Raw genomic sequence first — 26,189 nt, forward strand, 5'->3', positions numbered from 1 at the left:
CAAAATATTACAGAGAATGAGAAGACATGGCTGGTCCATGAATACTACTCCACATGACTGTGTCCCACTGTTAGACATGGGGTATTCAAGGAAAATGTAGAAGGAACAATGTCCTAATCAACCTTTATGTTCATTAACTGCCCGCAAACAAGGATACCACCAAGCATAAAACAAAGGCTACTAGTACAGCATTTAAGGAAGATAATACCTTCTACTAGCAACCAGATACATTTTTCTAAAATTAAACACATCTGCTTGTGTGTTTTACTTCCTCCATAAAACTAACAAACAAACAGATTTGTACATTTTTATTAAAATTAAACATATTTTCAAAAGATTTATGGGATTTGATTTGCATCTGGTGCTTCATATTAATGAAAATAATTCAACAGTTCTACTCTTTGTGTTTTAATTTATGTTACCATCATTTTTATTTCTGAAAGCAAATGACCTTATATGACTAATCATGGATAGTTTTAGCTGTTAGCACAGAGGCTAAAGATGCGAGTTCTAGCTCTTGTAGTACAGGTTTTGATACTCTTAGCCCTCGTTGGCCTACTACTGAGTAAGTCAATTAACCAGACAATACTCATGGGTTGTCTCTGAAAAGGGCATACTTGGTTAACAAATGTCTATTATTATTATTACCATTACCAGGCAGCACAGTGGTGGAGCAGTTAGCACTGCCACCAAACAGCAAAAGGTTCTCCGTTTCAATTCTTGGCTGGGGTGCCTTCTATGCAGAGTCTGCATGTCCTCCCTGCTTTCATGTGGGTTTCCTCCGGGTGCTCCAGTTTCCTCCCACATTCTACAGACAAGTATCTGGAGCATTTCTCCCTGAGCATCCACTGAAAATGGGCTCTGTCCCAGTTGGATTTTGTTGGTAAACAAATGTTAAATAAATAAAAATCATTTTCATTTTAATATTTGTTGTGTGTGTGTGTGTGTGTGTGTATACAGAAAACTTACACCTACAAAATTATCAGTTTTATTAAGAAATTCTTTTTTCAGTTATGTTTAACATTAAATGAAAAGATGACTACATTTCACAATTTACAAAACAACACAAGATTGCTAATACCAGTCAGTGTGCACTTAGAGTCTGCAGTAAAGGCAACAAGGACTTGACAAGCAGGGCTGGCTGAAAGCAGGAGATTCAAACCACCAAAGTACAGCTTTCTACAGACAGACTTGATTATACAGACTTGGTTATTCTTATTTAATGTAACCACCACAGCGGAAAGTGGGTAGGGTGGGGGGTACAGAGGAGGTAGGCAACGAGCCCACAGCTGGCAGAAGGTCCATGCATGGAATCATAGGCATTTGCCTATGCTCCCATTAATATCCACAATGTGTTTGAATTATTTGCTGTATCTGAAATCCTTCCTCATACTAGGGAGGCTTCAGGATTTTGCTGCTCTGTCCCTGCACCCTGTAACAGAATATTAAGCATGTGGCATCTGAGGTGGAGGGTACAAGAACTATGATCTCAGCACAGAAGGAATTTAAATAATTCTTAGTTTGCTGCATTCTCAGCAGTAGGAAGTTTTAATATAAAACATACTTTTGAGACTATAATAAAATTTAAAAGCATCAATTTAATAGGTCTAGTTCAATTAATTTGTAGAATATATTTTACATCTGCAAGAATATGAGCAACTACTGATCATGTTTACTCTTTAAAGGTCAAGGAATTTTAATATCAAGTAATCTCCGTGGTATCCCCGAAGTCTCAAAACAACCCACTAAAGTGTAGTGGGTCTAAAAACAAAACAGTGTAAGAAACTTCTCTGTGTGGAAGATTTTCAGTCCATATATTTCTAGTTAATTACTGTATATTAATCAGATCAGACAATAGTAGTAGAAGTAGCGAAAGTAAACTCGTCAAGTCAAAAAGTAATAATAGAAAATATATAATTCTACAGCATTACTAAGTATTCGAAAGTAATCCAAGCAAGGCAGGCAGTCTGTTTCCAGTTGAACATCCTTTATTAAGTAACTTAATAAAGTTAAGCACAGATGGTTGCTGAGACAGTATTTTAAAAACTTCAGCATAGCATACCAACAGTGCTGGACGATAAGACATCGGAAATAGCTGGTCAAAGTGACACTCACTGGTAATAAAACAGATCTACATTATACATAACAAATGAAAAATGTACAAACCATAGTTTTCCACAGTACATATCATGGCAGACAGCAATGTACATATGATTATTATGGCCACTCATCACTATTCTAATTAGGTAACCACTCTCCATGACTACTTGGCATCAGTGAAAAAGGGTGCTAGAAAACTAGTCATTTACTTAAACCTTTTTCTAACCAAAAGTGAGCACAGTGGTTAGGATTCAAAAAGCTTCATTCTCCAATTCATTTCTTGAGAGAGATGTCTTTTGTATGGAGTCTGCATGTCCTCTCTGTGTCTGAGAGACTTCTCTCTTACTACTCACCTCCCCCCAACATTTCAATGATGTGTTATAGGTTAACTGGCAATCTTCCAAACTCCCCCAAGGGGAATGTGTGTGTGTTCACTTATCCACATTAGTGATATTTGATCCTGGTTTATGCAACACTGCCTCCTCCTTAATCTCAAAAAAACAAAACTACTCCTTTTTACGCCAACTCATAAATCACTAAATCCATTCTTTACCATTACCTCTAATAATGCCATCAACATAACCCCAGATACTACCACCCGGCTATTAGGAGTTACAATTGACAAGCGCCTTAACTATGATGACCATATTAACTCCACCATAAAGTCTGTTAACAAAAAACTTGGTTCTCTCTATAGAATTAAACCATTCCTTACCCCCTTTGCCAGGAAGACTATTGCCCAGACCCACCTCATCTATACCCTCTTTTATGCCTCTGCCATATATACTAACTTATCTAAAAACAACCTCTCAAAACTTTCTACATGTTATAACAGCATTGCTAGATTTATCACATGCTCTCCCTTTAAAACTCACCACTGCCTTAAACTTAGAGAACTTGGATGGCTAGAAATACAGAACCTTATACTCAGTAAACAACTACTTATTACCCATAAAATCCTGCACTATCCCAATAATACCCCCATCCTCATAGATCTTATTTCACCATACAAAAATCTGTCTACACTACGTTCTGCCAATAAACATTTAGTATCCTTAGTTAAATCCAACAACAAAGCAGGTGACTCTCTTTTCTCTAACACTATAGGAAAAAACTGGAATCTGTTCCCTTCTGAACTATCTACCCTAGCTTCTACTACTCTATTCAAAAAACATATCAAAGAACATCTTAAAGCCCAGTGGCTCTGTCCTTGTTCTAACCCAGACTGAAATTCCATGCCCCTCCTGCTCAAATCCCATCCCCACACACTAACCTAAGCATACAAACCAACTCTTTTTCTCTCTATACCTGCTCTGTTTTTGTGATCTAATAATTGTTCTTTACTTTTCCCCTAGCAAACCTTTGTATATTGTCTATAATCCATAATTTGAAATATATTTATTCATAAAAACAATGCTATCTCTGTACTGTAATTTTAATATACATGTCCTTTTTATAAATTGTTAACGTTTTAACTGTTTATGCTGGAGCTTTTCTCTCCGGGCCTCTACTGAAAATGGACATATATCCAGTTAGACTAGCCCGGTCAACAAATGCAAAATAAAATAAAATAAATAAATAATAAAATATTTTACCCTTTGGACATAAGCAATGCCATTAACATTTTAATACAACTTTATCTGCAAACCTGTGGGATATGCTGCTAAAATATCTCGCATAAGAGGCCCCTCTTATTCATTTCTTCTTTACCAACCCACTTCCCTACATTCTGTTTCAAATAAAAAAATAAAAAGTTTAACAACAGTCTTTACAAAAAGACAGCATGTTATTAAGGAACTCTAAAAATGTTACAATACCTTGTGCAGTTTACTTCTTTGAATAATTCATTACTGTGAATTATTGACTCAAACAAAAGAAAAGTGACACTCTGAGGTAGAAGTGCTTTTGAAGGGCTCAGTGACAAAGTGCTCAACAAAATGTAAAAAGGGTGAAAGGAGTACAATTTGCAAGAATGACAAATTTTCTGGTTAATATGATTTTCCTCACATCTCATACACATCAGTTTGCCATAAAAATATAATTTAGTACCAACCATCAGGATCTGAGATCATATCTAGTAATGACTTGTCCAAAGTAGATTTACTCATCAGTTTTTCTTCATATTCAAAGTATACATCTAATTTACGTGCCTGTTCAGAAACACAAAAATATATTAGTTAATTCTGGGAGCTTTGAAATGAAACTCAATACCTCCATAACTGTATACAAGACCTTGCAAATTTTAAGTCTCTTATGTACCACAGTCTCTACACACAAACTACATACAGTGCATAATTGTGCTTTTTTTAAATAAATGACGGTTATTACTTCTACAAACTGTCACATAGCTATTTAGTGATTATTGGAAGGCAAACAAATATCCAGACTCAACACGGGGTATCACAGTATCAACATATCCACCGTCTCTACAAAGGTTAGTATAAAAATTAATATCTGCTAGAGAACATTTACCTTATTAATATCATTAGATCACTCTAATCTAATCACTACTTTGAACAATTCTGAAAGCTTAGTGTTCTTTTAGTTTTCTTCCCCATTTGCTAAAAATGCCTTGGAGGTAATAACATAAAGGCTGCTTTACGTGACTTTAAGGACCTCCATTAAAATAAAGGAGGTTTTGCATGGTTGTTTGTAAAATTCTCTTTGTTTAATGATCAGATCGTATTAGATACAGCAAATTGCAAGGCACACAAATGTATCAAGTACTATGATAACAGCATGTTTTAGAATGAAAAGAAAATGAACATTTGTTTTTTTTTAATATATAAAGGCTAATCATGTGGCATTGTTATTATAACAAAAGTGTAATGTTCCTAGCCAGCCAATGAGTCACACTGGAGATATTTAGGGTTTAGATATTCTTTATAAGCAAAACAATCAAAAATCCAAATGCTTCAGTCTAAATCAACAAAAAGCAAGGAAATGTTATGGTTACGGTTCTGAGCTCTAAAACTAAATTGTCAAATTTATCAACATAAAACAAAGAGGTCTCACAGAGAGCTATCACCACAATCCTCCTCCTCAAATATGGTGGTAAGTATCTACTGATGGATAACACAATGCAGCTCCTCGATACAGCTGTAACTTACTAGAATGCAGTGCCAAAGGACTGAGTTTGATTAACGAGCTAGACATTCAGACAACTGGAGTTTGGGTCAAATAGTTGATGGCCAACTCTCCTTCCTTCCTTCCTTTTGGGGAGGGGATTTCTTTTGCCACAAGAGTGCCCCTCAGCAGAGATTAGGGGCAAAACAGTGACTCTGGAACACTAAAGTGGTGCTAAACATACAGGGAAAACACATGGCCATCATTTCATGGGAAGCATGATGGCTGTATGACAGCTCTACAAAAGTGCTGATACAGCAAATACATTTTGCTCAAAAGCACTTTCAGCATGAACAGTCTTTGCACTTTTCCCCACCGAGGAGCAGCCATGACTTTGGTTTACAATGGTGAGTATGGGGGAGGGGGGCTGACCTCTGCAAATAAACAAATACTTCGAAGTTCATTGAAAGCATTTTTTTACTGAGCTTCATGACATCACTCATTGAAAATACCTTAATCAAATCTGCACGAATCCTATTTCATAAAACTGTACACCATCAAGCTAGTAGCATTTTTTTCACCTTCTTAGTACTTGCTGCAACCTACTCAGAAAAAAAGGAGCCTAAAAGGTACTAAAATTCTATCATCCAGGCTTTTAATTGAAGATTTTTCAGGTCGGGCATATCAGACAACCGTTGTTTTGTGTTAGCAAATCCAGTCTGTGGGGAAGCTTCTGGTAACTGCCCTTGGCCAGATGGAAAAGAAAGGAGACTCACTACTGTCTGGGACAAAAGGGAGTCACCCCCACAACTTCTTGAAAGTAGTCCTTTAGGATCATTAGAAGAACCTTGGAAATTAGTGGAAAGGTTGTAAAATCATACAGGAACATTCATGTCCAACATTCATGTCCAGGGGGATGAGAAGGTATCTGTCTTCCGGACTGTATGCAAGGAGTCCTGAAGCAGAATTTCTCTTGCGGTCGGTCGTTAAAGCAGGCAAATATATCTACCCAAGGTGTTCCCCACAGTTGGATAAAGTCTTGGAAGATCCCAAGTTGAAGCCTTGTCCTGCTGATCTTGTCTGCACGCAGATTCTGCTCTGATGTAATATGAAGCCTGCTAAGTCAAACTAAGCTAAGTTGCTATCTGCCAGCCTACAAAGAGGTTATGATCTGTTACCCCAAGTCTGTACATGTACCACATCACTATGGTGTTGTCTGCATGCATTTGTACAAGTCCCGAGAACCAGAGAAGATTTACAGTTGTCAAAACATTGATCATAACCAACATCTCTCTGACATTTATATGCTTCTGTCTGAAGGGCACCAAAGAGCCTGAAGTTTAATCGCTTTGGAAAGTCCACCCCAAGCCAAGTCTGATGCATCCGTAATTACAGACACCATAGGGGTTAAGGAGAGTGGGAGACCTGGGTTGCAAGAGCTCTGCTCTATCCACCAAAGAATCTCTCTTTTACATTCAGATCTAAACATCTATAACAATCTAGGATCTGAAAGTACAGAGACTGTAGATGCAGAATCTACACTGATCCGAGGTGCCACAGTGTCTTCCTCTTGTAGTCTGGTCAGAGAAAGCATGAGAATCATAAATGCCATGGATTTCAAAATCCTAAGAAACTCCCTTGCAGATAACCTGGCTTTGATTGTTGAAATTCATGAAGAACTGCTGAAACATCTCTACTTTGTGCGGAGGAAGAAAGGTTCTTCCCAGAGTACACTCCAACAAACATCCCAAGAATGCAATTACGTGAGAAGGAATGAGAGATTTCTACATGTTGATTTGAAAACCCAGACTGAGTAAAAGAATATTTGACAATTGGAAAAACTATCTGCAAAAATGGGACAATTATCCAAATATGGAAAGTTTTGAACATCTTAAAGTCTGCACTAAGCAATGACTGGAGCAAGACATTTTGTAAATACCTTTCATACTGTGGAAAGTCCAAAAGGTAAGAGGTAAGTCAGACATTACAAACCAAAAAAAAAAAAAAACACCTGAACTGCTTGCCAATGAAAATATGATAAGCATTCTCTAAACTTAAGTTTACTATAAAGAGTAGAGGGGAGATTAAAAGAAGAAGGGACTGAAGGGATAACATTTTGACCCTTGGAATCTTGACAACATGATTTATAAATGAAAGAGTCAGTGCAGGTCTCCAGGAGTTTTCCCTTTTTTGTACCAGAAAAACCCTTGCATAAGTCTTTGCCCAAGTGGAAGAGAGGTACAGGTTCTATAACCCCCTAGGCCAGGATATGGTGAAGAATGGGAGGAAAGAGAGAAACTTGGTTCACTAGACAAGGAGGAATCACTTGGGAAGTGAGGATGGAATTCCCATTTTCAAGTATTACACTGCTGAATTACATTCGGAGCTAAATGTCTATAACATTCTGGTACCGCAAAGGAAGATTAAGCCTCAGGGACAGACAGGTTACCTGGGTGGGAAGAGGTCATAGCAGGACAACTGTCATGCTGATTGAGAGGACTGACCTTAATTTTTTCAGGTTTTCCCTTTCTTTTTGGAACTTCCTTACAACTGCTTTACAAAATCCTGTTTGCTGACATCTTGCTGCTTAAATGGCTTAATGAAAGAAGAAGCTGAGGCATTGGGAATATTTTGAAAAAGGATGGCTGAAAAGTCTGAGTAACCCCAAAATAACCTCCTCATCTATGGGGGAATTTAAAATTTTAGTTTTACTACCTTTAGGAAGATTTTGGGCTCAAAGTCAAGCTAGCCTTCTCAATACTGACTCAGAAGCTGAAGCATTATAAGCACACTTTAATATGTGCTATTGTAACTGGAGAAGCAGGTGTAAGAGAGGCATTCCATGAATCACCTCAGAAGAAGGAATTTAACTACTAAGATCTGCATGTTCTCAAAAAAAATACCAAAAGTAATAATGGTACTTACGTATTATCGCAACCACATTCCAAACAAGAGAAATGGCTGATCTACAAGCCGTTCTCCTGCCAGAATGTGTGATATATAAGGTCGTCAAGGTTTGGAAAGTAAATTGACACATACATGCCAGAAATTAGTTGTTCCCTGCAGTTTTGAACAAAAGTAGGCACCACCTGTCATATCTTTCAAGTCTCAGACCGATAACACGGACGTTGTCAAATACAAACCTCGCTATAAGACCTTTATATCTTTATTTCAAAGCATAATGAAGTAGTTTCATAAATTATATGAATAGATGTACTTCTGGAACAAGACAAGAAACTGACGTTACTACAACCGTCATTCTTATAACTACAGGTAAATAACCTGTTTAAAGTGGTTCGCACGATTCACATGTCACATCTTGATGACTTAAGCTTCTGCTTGTGCAAACTACTGGCAATGTTATCGTGCAGAATTTTACTTGCATGACACAGCATCAGGAAGTTCAAATATGGCACATTGTTTTAATTCCTCAGCGCTTTATATGCCAAAGATACAAAATCAAAGAATTACTAGAAAAATGGGACCTTTAATGCGTACGCCATGACCCTTTGGCCTGTGTGCCCCATGGAAATGCCGACAGACATCTGTTAAGCATTTAAAAATACACCTTTTAAATGTTCTGCTTCTAATATTTGTATTGACATGTTTTATTATACAGCTTTCAATGTTTTGGGATGATAAAATGTTCTGGTCATGCTGAAAGTGGCATGTGAAGACAGACTTCAAATATGGTTGCGATAATACATAAGTACCGTAAAAGCTTTGCATATGATCTTGACAGATGAAAATCCTGTAAACTACTAAAGGAATACATTTTACTCCCCGGTTTATCTATTTCTTTTCCCACCATGTCAGTGGGAATGGAGTTATAAGCAGCAGTAAACTATTCAGCAGAAGCACTTTTAGAAAAAGAAAAAGTACAGCCTAACTATGACTTCAGAAACTTTCAGAGCGCCACTGCACTTTCATAAAAAATTGCTTCTGCATCGACCATGCGGCAAAAAAAGGATATAATGGCGTGGTCATGCGCGCTGTAGTACCCTGGCGTACTCGCGCGTCAGTCTAATGCGCCCTGACGGCGTCAATACTTTTATTGGGGCGACTGGACGACTGGACTACGGAATAGTTATAGTTAGGACAATAAGGTGGAATGAAGAACATCAGAGCCAGGTGAGCTTTTGGTTTTCAAAACAAATGCTTATGAGTCTATGGTACCTGATAGCTGACTATCAGGGAAGCTAGAAGCTGTGAGAAAAACACTCTCTATAGCAGGCAACAGGAGAAATAGATGCACAATTTGATAGTCCCAACTGTAAAAAATCATAACACATTTTCTTTGTTATAGGAATTTCATCCTACTCCCACTGAAAAAAATTCCTTCATCTAAGCTAAAGTTTCTGAAAAGGATACATTTTCAAGAGGAAAATTTGAAAGCATACCTTCCTCAAAATCAGAATGTTCAGATTGTGACAAAATTCCTGCACAACAACCCTCCCCCCTGAAATGCCTGCTCTTCTGAGTGAAATTCATGTCAGAAAGAGAGGAAACTCCTCCTTTCCTTACCTGAGAAAACAGAAGGCAAGGAAAACATCAATAAGTTTCTTATCAAATCCCAGTAAATTTTCTCTGTTCACAGGTACAGTAACAGGAGACTGGAAGGTGTTCTCACTACGGTTCCCCTTTCCTGTGAAAATCTGTGGAAAAGGCAGGACTCTCAGTTGGCTTACTAGTCTCAGAAGAAGTTCCCTATCCCGGCAAAGTGCTGACCCTTCATCTACTCCTTCTCTTGAGGTCGACAGGAATGATTCTCACTTGCCTGCCAAGGGCATCCCTACAGCTGCAGAGGATAAAGCTATACCCTGGTTTGGTGGCTAAATATCTTAAACCAAGAAGACGTGGGGAGAGAAACATAAGTGGCTTTAGGAGCAACAACAGGCTACAGCAGAGTCAGCCACCCATGGCTGAGGCACAAAAGGAGCCAGCCTGCCCCCTAAAGATTCCCTGGCAGCTTTCTTCTTTTTCTTGGAGGCAGAAGAAAGTAAAACCAGGAAAACTGCAGGTTTTTCCATTAGAAAGCTGAGAAAGACATCTCAAATGTGGATAGTAGGGCCTAAAACAAGTCAGCAAAATCTAAAGTAAAGACCCCACAAGCACAGTATCCTGTCCCCAGTTCACAAATACATAAAATAGGTGCGACAACTGTGTCAGAAAAAAAGATATTTTTTCACACAAAACGTTCATATAAGCATTTACTCATACACTCCCTTAGAAATGCTTGACATTCCAAAAAAGCTTCCAAGCTTAACCATATAATTCAGTCAGAAAAATACAAGTTTTCTTCACAGAAATGCAATTAATGGAAGGTTTTCTTCAACAGAAGTCTTATCTGTCCATCTCTGAAGGATCTCTTGCTGACCAAGAGGTCCACAACAGCCCATCAAAGGAGCACTCTTCTGCGGCTAAAAAACTCTGGAGCTTTTTAAACCCCAACTGTCTTTTTATGGAGTTCTGCTCAACCTCCTGTCAGTTGGAGCACGTGGAAGGTCTTCATTAGCCGCTATGTAAACTGGCATTTCACAGGTGAAGGAGCTCATATAGTTCACAGCAGCAGTAAACATCCCATAGAGAATATATTTAGCAGACAGCAGAAGTAGGGTACAATAACCATGATAGCATATTACAATTGAAGCAGAGTATCTACAACAGAAAATGTACATTATTTACAGCGTTTCATAACCAACACAAAATTTTATCAGTTATAGGACTAGGTAGCACTGTAGAGTTACTGGGGGTATGTGTGGAGGGAATAGGCAGCTGGGGTGGGTTTTTGGGGGGGGTTAAGTGAGGTCATCTTTGTGGGGGGAATTTAAATTTTGCTTGCTTAAAGATAAAGGTTTTTAGTTCCTTCATAAAGGTGGGGTAGGAGAGGTTTTCCTCTATTTTGGGGTAGGAGAGGTTTTCAAGTATTTGTTTGGAAATGCATTCCCTGAGTTTGGAGCCCAAAATAGAGAATGTATGTTCTGTATGCTTTAGTTTTATGTAGGGTGTTGCCGATTTGGGGAAGCCATGGAAGGAGAACTAAAGCTATACAGTAGATCTCTTCTAGTGAATATGGTAGCGAAAAAGGTGAAGGATTCCATGTTCATGAATTTAAATAACATGAATCCAAGAAGCATAGTGATTCTTCATAGGATGGGTAGCAATTTTGCTTTGTGGAAAGAGCAGTCATGATGTTCCCAATCTGGGAGAGGGAATTATGAACCTTAAGAAGTTACTGGTAATGGTGTGGAGTTGGGTGAGGTTCTTTTAAGAGGAGGAGACTATTAAGAGAGGGGTGTACTCCAGCTGTTGGTGAGATTCCTTTGCCTACAGCAGATATCCTTTGTGGAGATAGAAAATTATTGACTTTCCTTGATCAGAATAATACTGTGTTTATTTTGGTTTTGGTCACTTGCCTCTGATGCTGAAAGTTTTGGGTTCATAGGTAAGCACTAGGCTATTGGCCCTAAGGCCTATATAAGCCTAGCCAAAAAGGTACCCTGCCTTTTGCCACCCAAGAAAATTATTTTCCTGTGCCCCTGTCGAGCAGAGCCACAGAAGTGATCCCCGGGGTGAATTTCCTATTTCTCATACAATCATCAAGATTTTTCTTGAAGAGTGTTAATGACAACCTTTGTTTGATATAGACATGTAGTTTGTTCCAGAGTATAGGAAGTCTCTGGGACAAGAATCTGTTCTGTTTATTGTGGTAACAAGATTTAGGTCCCTAGAGCGTGTAGCTCGGAGGGATTGGGATTTCTTTAAGTGGAGCATGTTCAACAGTTGGGTTTGACATAGCTTTGTATGTTAGGCAGATATGTGATGGAGTAAAGCTGGAGTTTTTTGAGACGGTCTGCATAGGGCATCTGTTTGAGGCCAGTAATCCTCTTTGTGAGGTATTTCTGCGGCCTTTCCAGTTGTTGTAGATGCCTTGTGAGGTACATACCAAAAGGGGCATTGTACTCTATAATGGGTCTAATGAGTGATGAGTAGAGGGGAACAATTACCTCTTTTTTCCTGGATGAGAAACCTTTTGTGATGAAGTGTGCCACATAGAAGGATTTCCTGACTACTGTGGTGATGTGATTATCAAAGGAGAGACTACTGCCCACCTGTGTCCCAAGGTCTCATCACACTTTTGGTGTTAAGTAGACTACTGCCTATGTGGTAGTTCATGGCTAAAGAGTTTTTACCAAAAGGGATGACAATGCACTTTTTGGCACTGAGCTTGAGGCCATGGCTTTGACACCAGGCATCTGTCTCAGCGAGGCTCTTTTGTAGGATGTCTACATCGTTAGGAGTTTCGATTATGGCCACTAGTTTGCAGTCATCTGTGAACTTTATTAGCCAGAGACCTTCTGTGTTTGCCCGTACTTCAGAGAAGTAGATACCAAACAGTAGAGGACCTAGGACTGAACCCTGTGGTACTCCACTTGTCACTGGTCTGAATTCGGATTTGGAGTCTGCTACTTTCACAGTGTGGGTTCTTGTCAGTGATCCAGTTGGCAACCCATCTAGTGACATATGGATTTATACCTAGTTTAGTGAGTTTATCTACAATTCCAGAGTGGGGGATGATGTTGAAAGCCTCGGCGAGATCTAGATAAGCTGTGTGATCCACCTTACCCTCATCAACGGCTTTGGTGACTGTTTCAAAGAAGTCTATCAGGTTTAGGAGACATGATCTTCCTTTTACAAACCCGAACTGGGTGGGGACCAGAGTTTGGAGATTACCAATGTTTATAAGTTCCATGATAATACATTCCATGGCCTTGCAGTCCAGGCTTGTCAGGCTAATGGGGCAGTAGTTCCCTGGGTACGTGGTGGATCCCCCTTTGTGGAGTGGGAAACAGTCACTGTGAGCCATTCAATGGGCACAAAGCCTGTAGTGTGGCTATGACTGAACATGGTACTTGGGTGTGGTGCCAGTTCATTCTGTAGTTCATGCAGAAAGCAGCCTGGGATGTTGTCAGGTCCCATTGATGCTGTGTTCTTGGCTTTACAGTGTGTGGTTTTTACCTGTGCAACCATGATTACAGGAACTTTGCATTCTTCCAGTATAAAGATGGGCCCTTTAGGGGGTGAGAGGGGGGTAAAGTTAGCACTTAACCTATCTGCCAGGATGTTAGCCATATCAGTTGGCTCCGTATATTTGGTATCATTGTGCTGTAACTCAGAGCAGATCTGAGTGTTGCCATTGAGATTCTTGACATAACTATAGAATGCTTTGTGGTTGTCTTTAGAAACAACAGCGATTTTGTTTTCATAACTAGCTTTGGAGGATTTTATGAGGGATCTCAGCTTCTTATTGAGGCTGACCAGGGAGTTCCTCCAATCATGGGATTTTATTCTTTTTTGCAGCAGTTTCTTTCTTCTGTTGTAGAGTTTGTTTATGGGACCACCAGATTTGCTTCCTTTTTTTGGAGGATAACATCTTGGTTCTGTTAGGGATAGCATGATCTATGCACTCATCTAAGTGTTTATAAAGTGCATTTGTGTAGGATTCAGCAGTCGTACCTCTATTGTCCATCTGCATGGGTGTCGTGAAGCTTGCCACTTCTGTCTTAAGAAGCGTGAAGTTGGCTTTGGAGAAATTTTTTATGGTGGTTTCCCTAATGGGGGGGGGGGGGGCAAGATGTGGATGTCTAGGGTGATTAGCTTGTAGTTGGATCTGACCAACAAGGAATTGGCCTCTGGTGTGGAACACCGGTCACCCATGTTGGTAATGACCAGGTCTAGGATATTTCTGCCCCTGGTGGGGGTGTGGATAAGTTGATCCAAGCCATTGGAATTTATGAATTCCAGAAAACATTGAGCAAAAGTTTTGGTACATGAGTAGTTTTCCCAGTTAATGGTGGGGCAGTTGAAATCACCCATTATTAGGGTGTTAGGTTGTACCCTAATATTTTCCAGTGTATCAAGAAATGAGGAGTGGGAATCCTGGGGCATTGTGGGGGATCTGTAGCAAGCTACAATTTGGACTGCGGTCTTGCCCAAAGTTAGCTGCACTTGGATAATCTCCGATGCATTATGCTGAGCAGCTAGCCTGGAGGTGTGGATATCCTTAATGAATATGGACACGCCTCCACCTTTACTGTTTCGGTCCTGGTTAAGTGGCTGAAAGGTATGGTATGAATTATAGCCTAGAAATGCAAGGGTGCTCTCTAGAGCCTTGAATCAGGTCTCTGTCACTGCACAGATGTCGATGTTCTACATTTTAAGAACTGCCTAGAGTGAGTGCATTTTGAGGTTTAGACTTCCTAGCATTGAGTAGCATTACCCCTAGATTTTGCTCGCTTGTACCTGTTACAGGGGTGAATTTGTCATTTGAACCTTGCTTAAAAAAGGCACTATAGGGGTGGCAAGAGCCTTAGCCAGTATCCGGAATCCCAAGGGCGACACGTGCAGGCCATCTCTGGCAAAGCATCGTGGTCTGTCGATCATGTCATCCCAGGCAGACAGATACTGGATTCCTTTAGAATGACACCAGAAGCTTAGCCAATTCTTGAAGTCAATCATTTTATCCTTGTACTGTGGTATCATTCTAGGTGATGGCAGGATGCTACTCAGGGCTAGGGTCATACCTGCCTGGGCTACAAGATCGGAGAGCTCCTCCATGTCTCTTTTCATGTAGTCTAGGGAGGTACTTCTCAGGTCATTCACACCAACATTGACAATGACAGTCATATTTGTACTTGTTGTGGAGTGACCTGAGTGCGTGCGTTATGTGGTGGATCCTGGCACCCGACAAGCAGCTGACAGTAACTTTCTCCTTGTTTAGCCTGGTGAGTGGAACATCCGTGTGCCTGACTATAGAGTCACCTATGACTAGAGTGTTGGGTATGTTGTTATGCCTTATGGGCTGTGATTGGGTGGCACACTGATTTTGTGGGCTATGTGTCATTTGGGTTGTGTTGGTGGAGGTTGCTTGCATTTCTGCTTTGGAGGTCTCTGTTGCTTGGGCAGATTTTTATTGAGATCCTCTGAGATGAATGTAGGTGTGTGTTTTGTGTTTCTATGTGTGTGTTTTGGTGGTGTAGGTTTTGAGGGACTATGTGATGAGTGTGGTGTGGTGCAAGTATTTACCCTCTCCTTTTGACTGTCTAGTCCAGTCTTGGGTGAAGAGAGCTTTGCTTCCAGTTTGGCTATATGAGTGCATCTCTCACAGGTTGTAGTGCTGGGTGGTAGGAGGAGAGGGTTGTCTGTGTACATGAGGCAATTGCTGCATTGCCTCAAGATGCCCAGATTAATCAGGTAGACAGGAGAAAACACTGGGAGCTGACCCACAAACATACCTGGATAGTGTTTATTTATTAAGTACTAAAAACTGTCTTCCTCTAGACAAGTGAGGAAAGTTGAGTACTGTAGTAATTTGTAGCTTAGTTAGTGCTTACAATAAATTGTGAACAAGTGCGGAGCTCAAAGAAATAAATTTGATTGCTAAAACTAAAAAAACTGGCTAGTTCTAAGGGAAAATTTGAACAGCAGACTTTATGGTGCCAGGAATATTTTAAACTTAGCTAAGCGGCGATCCATAAAGTGTACTTTTTTTTTTAATATTGTGACGACCTTGCCCAGGCCCAGCAATCAAGGAGCTTCAATCCTCACCACTAACACCAGGGAGGTAGTCCATGGAAGAGGAAAGGATAACAAATACACAAAGCAAAGTACAATTTCCCTTAAGTGCACACAGAGATCACAGTCAGTCTGTGGCTGGTTGCTCCCTTGCTCCCCCAGGTCCCCAATAAGACTCCCCACTGGCACAGCTACAGGGTCCAGATCTCAGCCTAGCTGGCAAGCTAACCTCCAGTACCCTCTCTGTCCAACCAGTGCTTTGTGTCCCTGCCCAGGTAGCTGACACACACCCAGACTTTGAGATAAGTATTTATACAACTTCACAGACACTCCTGAGAAAGGCTGACACAGATTCTCCAACTGTTTCCCATTACCCAGATTATATGGTAGTAATTTCTGCCACCACCAGCTAACAATTATCAGCTACCCAAAGGCCCTTAAAAAAGGGTGTCCAATTATTACTGTGCAATATTATTATACAATTGGTAATGTGACTATTCATTCTAAGGCTTATTAGAGTGGCTTATTACAATACTCTATAAATATGCAAATCACTCTAGAGCTTACTTTGTCTCTTCACAAACTAGCCACGGGTAAAGGTTTTAAAAATATTTAATAATAAATAATAAAAAACACAAGACAATACTACTACACCACATAGATATCTAAGAGTTCAGAGATCACACAGAAACTTAAAATAATACAATAGGGCAGGTCTGATGTCAAAGAAAAACACAATCTAACTTTCTAATCTTTAGCTATTCTTAAGAGAAAATACGGTGCTATAATCGTTCTTACATACATAAAGAGCATAGGCAGTGCTGGGGTTGATGGTCCAAGACAAAATGCTTGCAGTCTCTCTCTCAACAATAGTTTTTAAACTCACTAACAAACAGCTCTGCTAAGGCCCTCCCAAATTACATCATTTTCCCAGTATTCATATTACATCATTTTGACACTTAGTCTGGAGTTCCCAGGCAAACAAACTGCATTATTTAGCAAGCTAACACCTGCTCAGGAAACTACAACAATAAAAAACATTTCACATGTACACTCTAGCAATCATTCCTTAAGTTAAGACAATAGAAAGAATGTGTTCAGACAGCCGGTTCGGCACCACTTTTTAGATAATTGTAACTTCAAAGAACATTTGAAATGCTTGGCTTGGTTTTCCTTACAGCAGATGGCAATGTTGCAACAATCTTGAAGTTCACATTTTACAGTGTTTTCTTTCATTTAAGAACACAAGCCTGTATTTTACATTTATATATACAAATGATAGAATTATGTATCAAATTCTATTTGACTAGGCTGGCAGCCTTCGCCCATCTTTCCCCAATCTTCACAAATATAACAGTAGCGAATGAGCAAACTGTTTTAAACAAATTAACTAATTAACCAATAAAAAGCTAACAGCAGTTTTCGATCAGACAAGTTGCAACTGCACACTCCTGCCACTAGGGTGCAGGGGAACCTTCTCCAGAAAAAGATGGCCTGGATTAGTGCTCATGTTATACAAACAAAGCTAGATTCAGCAGGTCTGAATCTAGTCTTGTGCTACAGCAAACAAGGCGTACCAATTTCAGAAAGAAACAGTTCAAATAAGCAGGCACAATAAGCCTTTAACCAGAAACTCCCAGCTCAGAAGGGCAGAATCGACCCTCTCCACCCACAGAGTGCAGACCACACCTTCTTAATGTAAAATAACTGGCCCTAAGCCCAAGTGCTTAAACCAGAGCTAATACACTTTTAGAACAACAGACACTAAGCCTTCAATCAGCAACTCCCAACTTAGAAGGATGTAAGCTACCTGTTCTGCCACAACAGTGAAGACCACAAACCTTCTTAATGTAAAACAACTGGTTTGAAGCCCAAGTGTTTAAAACAAAGGCTTAGAATAAGTTACAATTTAATCAGGCTACTAACAAGCAGTAATCAATGCAGCAGAATAAATGCAATTAAGTACTTTTAAGAACAGGCAGCAAAAGCAAAATAAAGTAATAAAGTAGGAAGAAACACAAATGCAGTAAAAGCAGATGGGTGGGTATTTCTATGACTGGACATTTTGTTTTAAAGTGCCTTTAGTTTATAGAGTAATGTTCCAGATGTGGGGTAGTTTATTGAGTCTGTGGGTGTTCCAAACACTGTGGTTTTAGTCTTTGTAAGGTTTAGAAGTTGTTTTTGTCCTCGAGTGACTGATTAGGATTTGCTAGATCTGAGTGCAGGGGATTTGTGATTTGGTAAGGTGAGGGTTTTGACTTGTAGACTGCCATGTCATCTGTACAAAGAAGGATGGGAGGGTTGTAGAGGTCTGAAAGCCAGCTAGTGACATATTTGGATAATAGGACAGAGGAAGGATGGATCCTTCTAAAACACATTTGTGAAAGGAGTAGCTTGAAGAAGATGTGGGTCAAAGTACATACAGATGGACCTGTTACTGAAGAAGTTGTTAAACATTGTGCAAACTAAGTGCTGATACCAACATTCAGGTGGGAATTTAGTCTTCGTAAGTGGTCAACAGTGCCAAAACCTTTTGCCAAGTCGCAAATATGGCTCCTGTCAGGTTCTCATGTCCCATGCTGATCAGTATATCATCTGTGAGAATGTGGACTCTCATCATAGTGCTATGCACTCCCAGACTAAAATCCATGTTGGTGGGAGGGACAGGATTTTATAGGTTTGCAAGTATTGTGTGAACTGCTCACAGACAAGTTTTTCTAGTATTTAATTGAAAAAGGACTTACATCACTGGCTGAGATGGGCTGGGTGTTTTTTGTTTTGGAATGGATATGATTAACTTTTTTCTATAGTTGGAGCGTTATTCCTTTCACTAGGCAGATATTTCTGAGGTGTTTAAAGGAAAACTCCACTCTCTCATACAGTTTAACTCAATTGTTAGTTTTTTTTTCTCCCTACAATATGGTTCCAGCATTGTGTATGGACCAGAAACCTGCTTGTAGTTTTTAAAACTTTGATTTCCTTGCACTGGCGTCAAAGGAAGGGAAAGCCCACCTACTTTTTTTTAAAAAAACTCAACTTCTCACATACTTTGCAGAGAAAGTCGTCTCCACCTGCATGACATTTCATAGACACAGTTAAATCTGTAGTTTACCCTGTCAGGTACTGCTGTCAATCTTAGATGGGTAATTAATCCTGCTTATGTCAGGAACACAGCAGCTGATATAAAAAAGACAGAAAGCTGTGGAATTGTTTCCACCTTTTTTACTGCAGTGGGGAGGAGAACTTAATACTCCCCTTTCACAGCAAAACAAAGCAATTAGATCAGTCAGGGGTTTAAAGGCAATTGTCAACTCTTCTGACAAATTTACATAAGCAGCAACACAGTATTGAAATTCTAAGCTTTAAATGTTATTTATAATAGTTTGTGTTAAGATAACAGCAGTAGCAAAGATTTCTGTGACATTTAGGGAAAAGTCAGTAAATATTTTTTCTTGTAAAGTATAAATGCATTTACCATTTTCAAGCTCCCCTCAACACACACACACACACACACACACACACACACACACACACACACACACACACACACACAGGCCAGAACTGCAGAAAGAGAGTCAGGTGGCAACCCTATAGACTAGGTGCACTGATAATGTTAATACAAAAGGTATTTTTATGCTTTGTGTGACATCCTTACAGATGGGGATGCATATCTGGTACATGCAGATCCATTGTAAGATTCCCACTGACTTTGAGTCAGTCCTTGCATTGCCAGAGAGCAACCATAATACACAGCTGAATTTACTTTAACATACATTTACTATGTGCCCTTGCATTAAAAGCACTAAGAAAAGGAAATCAGAAAAACTTAACTGTGTTTAAATGCATGCACACACACACATATGCTTTTGTACACATGCACTTTATATACATACACATATACTATATGTGTGCATGCGTGTGTGTGTGTGCGTGTGTGGAATATGTGTTCATACATTGAATTATTTATAATAAACAACATAGTATAGTTAACCATTATTAATGTATACATTCTAGTAAATATTGCTCAATGATTTACTTAGTCACTGTCACACATTGGCTATATGTTCCACATGCAATCTTCGTCAATGTCTTTCTGTCAGTATTTTTTTATTTGCATTGATAAGTGCATTTAATAATTGTTACTATCTTTGCCAGTGTAGCATATGTTGTGGCTGAAAAGAGCCCTGGGACCAATTCACTTTCCTGGTTACCAAAGTATAAATAAATATGAAATAGAAAAAAAGAAGGGGGAACATGACAGAAATAATTGAGGAACGAGTAAAGCACATTTTAAGTCTGCATCATTCATGAGAGAGAAAAATCCTCCCACTGAAGGCATTGGGAAGTAGCAGACAGCATAAGTTTAGAGTCCTACTACTTGTCACTTGTAAATGTACAGCAAGAATTATTCACACCTCAGCATGACAGTATGGGGCAGGGTTTATCAAGTTTGTTAGGACTACAAAAGGCTCCTCTTACAAAAAAAATGTTTTTTATCTGCTTTCTTTTGCTGCAAGTAGCTAACAGCTATTTATAGCATAGAACAAGCTCTCGCAGACAGATAAATGAGGCTCAGTCAGGTAAACAGAGAAGCAGCTCTTTTACAGAAGGTGTGTTTAGAGGACAGTGCTTCACAGTCCTGCCATTATATTTTAATGACATGAAAAAACAGCACTACTTCCTTATGTCTGGCATGAGTCATATAAAGAGGACTTGAAATGTATTCTGGGAAGAAGAAAGGAAAGCAAGAAAATAAGATCACATTACCAAGGCAGGACCCATCATCTGTCATTCTGAGAGAAACACATTAAAATTGTAGAAGAAACACTTGGAGTGATTTTGAGGCATCAAAATAGCTCAAAAACAAAGATACAATAAAAAAAATGTTTTTTGAGTTCTAAGGTGGAGTTTTCCTTTAAGAAGTATAAGGAGGTGGTCTTTACATAGTGCAACAAACCAGGAGTGTAGGCAGTAACACCTTGAGGGTGCATCTATCAGTTTCATTTTTAGTGATAGTGTTAAAGTAGAAAGGTGGGGAATTAGGTTGTAGGTTATGATGGGTGTGTGACTGTATCTGTAGTGTAGAACAGTGTGTGTGTATGCACTTTTAAGAAGCATTTCCAGATGTAGGCACATGCATATAAATAGTGAGCATGTGCAGGCAGCAGTGCCATTTTGAGACAACACCCAGGGTGTTAATATGTATAAGTGTGGTAGTCAGTCTGTTTATAAGTTTATTTAAGTTTAAGTTACAAAGCCTCATCATTCCTGATGTGTTTGTATGTAATAAAGCTGCATGAAATGAACCCACAACTGTTCATCTGTTTTACCCTGACCAGACAAGCAACATGGTGTCAGAATTGGGATTAAATGAACAACTTCTTCAAGCCATGAGGTCCAGAGTTGAAGGTGAAAAAAGGGACAGAAATGAACTTAAGGTAACCAGAACTTGCATAGATGATTAATTTTACAAAGAAATTGAAACAGAGCATTTGTAAGGCACAAAACGCATTGTTAATTAAACAAAATACTTGAAACCACGATATTTGATAAAACTAGCAGAAATATTCATATGGGGCTCAGAATTACCTCCAGTTTGCATAATGAGCATGTTTTAAGTAAAAGAAGCACAAGAAAAGTATAATGAGCATGATAAGGAATTAAAAGGTCATAACAACTACAATAAAAGGGCAAAATAAGCTTAGAGAGCAAAGCAACTGCATGTTTTTTAGTAAAAGACTGGGTATGGGCACAAACTACAATTTTGTACTGACAGAAGCCATTCAAAGCATAACTAGAGTTGTTCCAAGTATTTCAGTGTGCAAAGTGTTTGTAGAACATGTGCTTTATTGCGGTGCAATTATTTCGAAGAGTTTGCTTTGTGCAAAGTATAGTTATATTGCAAACTGCAGTCAAAGTACGGCCATTTCAAAAAGTTTCTTGTGCTGTGTACATTTATTCGCAGAGTGTCACCATTTCAAAGTGTTTCTTAGGGTTTATATTATATATCTGAAGCTTCAAAATTTCGAACCTCATATGTTCGACAACATATGAGCGAAACTTCAATCTTCAAATATATAATAAAAACGTTTAAAAAAAACTTACCTTAATGCTCTGAGCAGGGAGGCAAGCCCCCCTGCGTCCCCCACACATCCCCTACTTAAATCTACCAACTCCAAGACCACACTTCAGTGAAGAAAATGGGAAATTTTCCCATTCCTACGGAGCCATTGCCTTTCACCTTCAAACTTTTCAAAGTTCGATCATATGGTGTCGATCATATGACATTCGAACTTTGAAACGTTCAATAATTTAATAGGGACCCGTTTCTTAGACTGACAGAGTTATTTCGCAAAAGTACAGCCATTTTGAAGCGTTCTGTGCTGTCTACAGTTTATTTGCAAAGTACAGTTATTTCAAAGTATTTCTTACACTGATAAAGAGTGGTTTCACAAAGTACAGTCATTTTAAAGTATTCTTGTGCTACGGAGACTTGTTTGGCAAACTGCAATTATTTCAGAGAGTCTGGTGTGCTACTGGGCATAATTATAAATTCTGGCATATATTTATGCGCGTGTATGCTCGTACATAATTCCAAGGACCTTCACTACTGTGTGTTGACATGGCAGAGGAATTTCCTAGACCCAGTCCACTTGTGTTTGATCATAACACAGCAGAGAATTGGAATGTATTTGAGCAGGAATACGATATTTTCATACAAAGTGCTTTTTCTGACAAAGAGGCATATTCAAGGGCATTCATTTTGCTTAACTTAGCTGGGTCAGAGGCCAGTGAAAGAAAGTGCTCATATGTGTATGTACCAGAAGTATATGTAGGAGTGGGGGAAAACCACCACACTGTTGTACCAGCTGAATCAAGGGAAGACCCTGAGTGCTTAAAATGTAAATTTAGAGAAATGTGCAACCCCTGGACAAATGTTACATTAGAGAGGCACCTATTTCATACAACAGACCAAAAGCCAGGTGAAATTGTTGCAGCTTACATCACTGACTTAAGAAACAAAGCTAAAACGTGCATATTTGGTGATTCAAAATGAGAAGTTATGTACCTACTATAACGTTCCATGTTAGTTGTCTTCTTATAGGTTCATAGGTTCATACTAGGCTATCTGCCCTAGGGCATTTATAAGCCTAGCCAGAATGTGTATGGCTTTCGCCACCCATTTTAAATTTATTTTGCTATGCCCTTTTTCGAGGTTAGTATACTGTGCCTCTGTCTAACAGTGACACAGAAGTGATACCCGGGGTAAACCTACGATCTCCCATCCACTCATCAAGATTCCTCTTGAAGAGAGTTAATGAGGGACTCTGCCTAACCTGGACTGGGATTTTATTCCAGAGTGAAGGGAGCCTCTGGGTTATGAATCTGTCCCTCCAGCATGTCCTATTTATTTCAGTGCTGAGGTTCAAGTATCTCGAGTGCGTAGCTTGATGGGATTTGGATTTTCTGAGGTGCAGCATGTCCATTAATTCCGGGTTGGACATGGCTTTATACGTCAGGCACAGATCGCCTCTGAACAGGCGGTATGCCACTGAGTAGAGCTGGAGTTTCTTTAACCGGGCAGCATATGGCATCTGTTTGAGCCCTTTGATCCTCTTGGTGAGGTACTTTTGGGGTCTTTCCAGTTGCTGCAGGTGTCTGGTAAGGCACATCCCAAAAGGGGCATTGTACTCAATTATGGGCCTGATGAGGGATGAGTAAAGAGGCACGATGACCTCCCCTGATCTAGATGTGAATCCCTTCATGATTAGGTGGGCTATATAAAATGTTTTTCTAACACTTTGGCCATGTGGTTGTCAAATGAGAGATTGCTATCAACTTGGGTCTCCAGGTCCCTAATTACTTCTTCTTCTCACCTTCTTTCTTGCTGGATGGGTTCGGAGCCGATCCTTGGCTCATACTCTGCCAATACTAAAGCTCGAGAGCTATTTCCACCGGCTCGAGGCTCCTCTATATCCCACAATGCTAGGCGGTAACTACTCAGATCTCGTTTGATAGCTAAAACCATAGCAGTTCTAGTCTCCATAGGATGGAGAAGAGAGAAACAAAACCCACCTCTATATAAACCTGTATGTAAGCTACCACAAACAGAAAAGAGAGAATAGAGGTGGTAGAACATGTGGGAAGGAAGCCCCAATGGAAGATCCCAAAAAATCCTATCGGTCTGTCCAGGCTGGGGGGAAGGAGGGTGGGACGCAAGAAAGAAAGCGAGAAGAAGACAACTAACATGGAACGTTATGGTAGGTACATAACTTCTCAATGTTAAGTTGTCAATCTCGCCTTCATTCTTGCTGGATGGGACCGCGTCCCTAGCACCTTACCCCGGGTGGCTTATCGGAACAGACTCTTGAGAACAGTGGAGCCAAAGTTGGCACGGTTTCTGGAGGCCATATCCAATTTGTAATGTGAGATAAAGGTATGAGGTGAAGCCCATGTGGCTGCTGCACAGATGGAATCTATTGGTAGCATATCCTGAAAAGCTACAGATGTAGCTAATGCCCTGGTTGAATGAGCTCTAGGTCTTGAAGGCAGCTTTTGATGTCTTATTTCATAGATGAAGGTAATTATAGAGGTAAGCCATCTCGAAAGGGACACTTTATAAACTGGAAGGCCCATTTTCCCTTCCGCATAAGACAGGAAGAGCTGGCCAGATTTTCTGAACTGTTTAGTCCTGTCTAAATAATATCGAAGTTGGCAATGAACATCTAGAAAATGTAACTTTTGTTCCGACCTGTTGGAATAATCAGGGAAGAAGACAGGGATATCGATAGTCTGGTTTAGATTTGCCTCAGAGGAAACCTTAGGCAAGAAGGACGGATTAGTCCGGAGGGCACCCTGTCTTTATAGAAAACTAAGTATGGAGGACGACTGCAAAGAGCATGAAGTTCAGATACCCTTCTAGCTGATGTTATGGCTACTAGAAAAAGGGTTTTCCATGAGAGCAACTTGAGAGGGCATGAAGCCACAGGTTCGAATGGGGGGGAGAATCAAGGACGCTAGGACCAAATTCAAGTCCCACTGAGGTGGGGGATCTTTGATTGGGGGCTTGAGCAAAAAGATACCTCTTAGAAAGGCTTTGCAAAGTTTATGGGACATGATACTGGAGTCCGAGATGCCTACAGGAAAGTTAGATATAGCAGCTAGTTGTACTCTAATGGTAGATGAGGAAGAGCCTAAATGAAAGAGCTCTGCCAGGAAGTCTAGGATAGACTGGAGAGGTGCGGTGAAAGGGTCTATGTTTTTAGATGCTGCCCAGAAGGAAAAACGTTTCCACTTACTATTGTAAATCCTTCTGGTAGAAGACTTGTGAGAGGCTATCAGGATGTTACGGACCGAATGAGAAATTAAAGGAAGCCTGGCTAGGGTAGGAATCGGAGAAACCACGCTGTGAGGTTGAGAGATTGGAGGGAGTGGTGCAGCTGGCCCGACTGGTGGGTCAAAAGATCTGGCACTGTGTCCAGATGCCAAGGCTGCTCCAAGAGGTAATGATGCAGGAACAGAAACCATATCTGTCAAGGCCAGTAAGGAGCAATGAGGATCATAGTGACTCTCAGGGCGATAGCTTTCTGAATTAATTGAGAGATCAGTGAAAAAGGGGGGAAAGCATACAGAAGTCCCCGGGGCCAATCATGGACTAGAGCGTCTCTGGTGGGTTAGCCTGGTAGAGGGAAGAGGGTGAAGAAATCGTGACACTTGCTGTTTTGGGGAGTAGCAAAAAGATTGCAGCAAGGCCGGCCCCATCTTAGAAAGATTTCTTCCAGCACTGATTTTTTTAGCGACCACTCGTGAGGCATGAGAATAGCCCTGCTCAACTTGTCTGCAATCACACTGGACTTCCCGGGAATGTGCGTTGCTATCAGAAAATGCTGAGAAGAGATCGCCCACTGCCAAAGTCTGAGTGCCTCTCGACATAAGGGATAGGACTTGGTTCCACCCTGTTTGTTGATGTACCACACTACGGACATGTTGTCCGTCTGAATTGCAATAGTCCCTGTGGGAAGAGAGTCCTGAAGGGCTTACAATGCTAAAAGCACTGCTCTCATCTCTAAGACATTTATGTGCAAGTGGCACTCAAAGGATTGCCAAGTGCCCTGGACTGTCCTGCCCTGATAATGCCCCCCCACCCGATCAGGGAGGCGTCCATTGTGACCGTGGCGATTGGGGGGGGGATGAAGGGTCTGCCCTGAAGAACTTGAGCTGATGTCATCCACCAAGACAGGTGATTCTTGCATGATTGGGTTAGCAGAATGATGTGAGACATTGGGAGCTGTTGGAAGGACCACTGACAAAACAGCATCCACTGGAGGATCCGCATGTGAAAACAAGCTAGGGGAAGAAGTGTAATGGTAGCCGCCATGAGTCCTAATACCTTCAAGACTACCCTGGCTTTGATCTTGTTGCATTGAAGCAGAAGGTAAACGTGTTTG

General features: G+C 40.2%; 1 protein-coding gene across 3 annotated transcripts in view; it reads right to left on the reverse strand.

The window, feature by feature from the left end:
- SCFD1 (sec1 family domain containing 1) overlaps positions 1-26,189 on the reverse strand; it is a 3,579,547-nt gene that overhangs the window by 1,727,308 nt on the left and 1,826,050 nt on the right. For all 3 annotated transcript variants that reach the window (XM_044073814.1, XM_044073812.1, XM_044073811.1), the window contains exon 15: positions 4,154-4,250. In XM_044073814.1, coding sequence (XP_043929749.1) covers positions 4,154-4,250 — 97 coding nt within the window. The remainder of the gene's footprint in view (positions 1-4,153; positions 4,251-26,189) is intronic.

This window comes from Protopterus annectens, chromosome 6.part0 (assembly GCF_019279795.1).
Source record: "Protopterus annectens isolate FY-2018-M chromosome 6.part0, PAN1.0, whole genome shotgun sequence".
NCBI classification, from domain to species: domain Eukaryota; kingdom Metazoa; phylum Chordata; order Ceratodontiformes; family Protopteridae; genus Protopterus; species Protopterus annectens.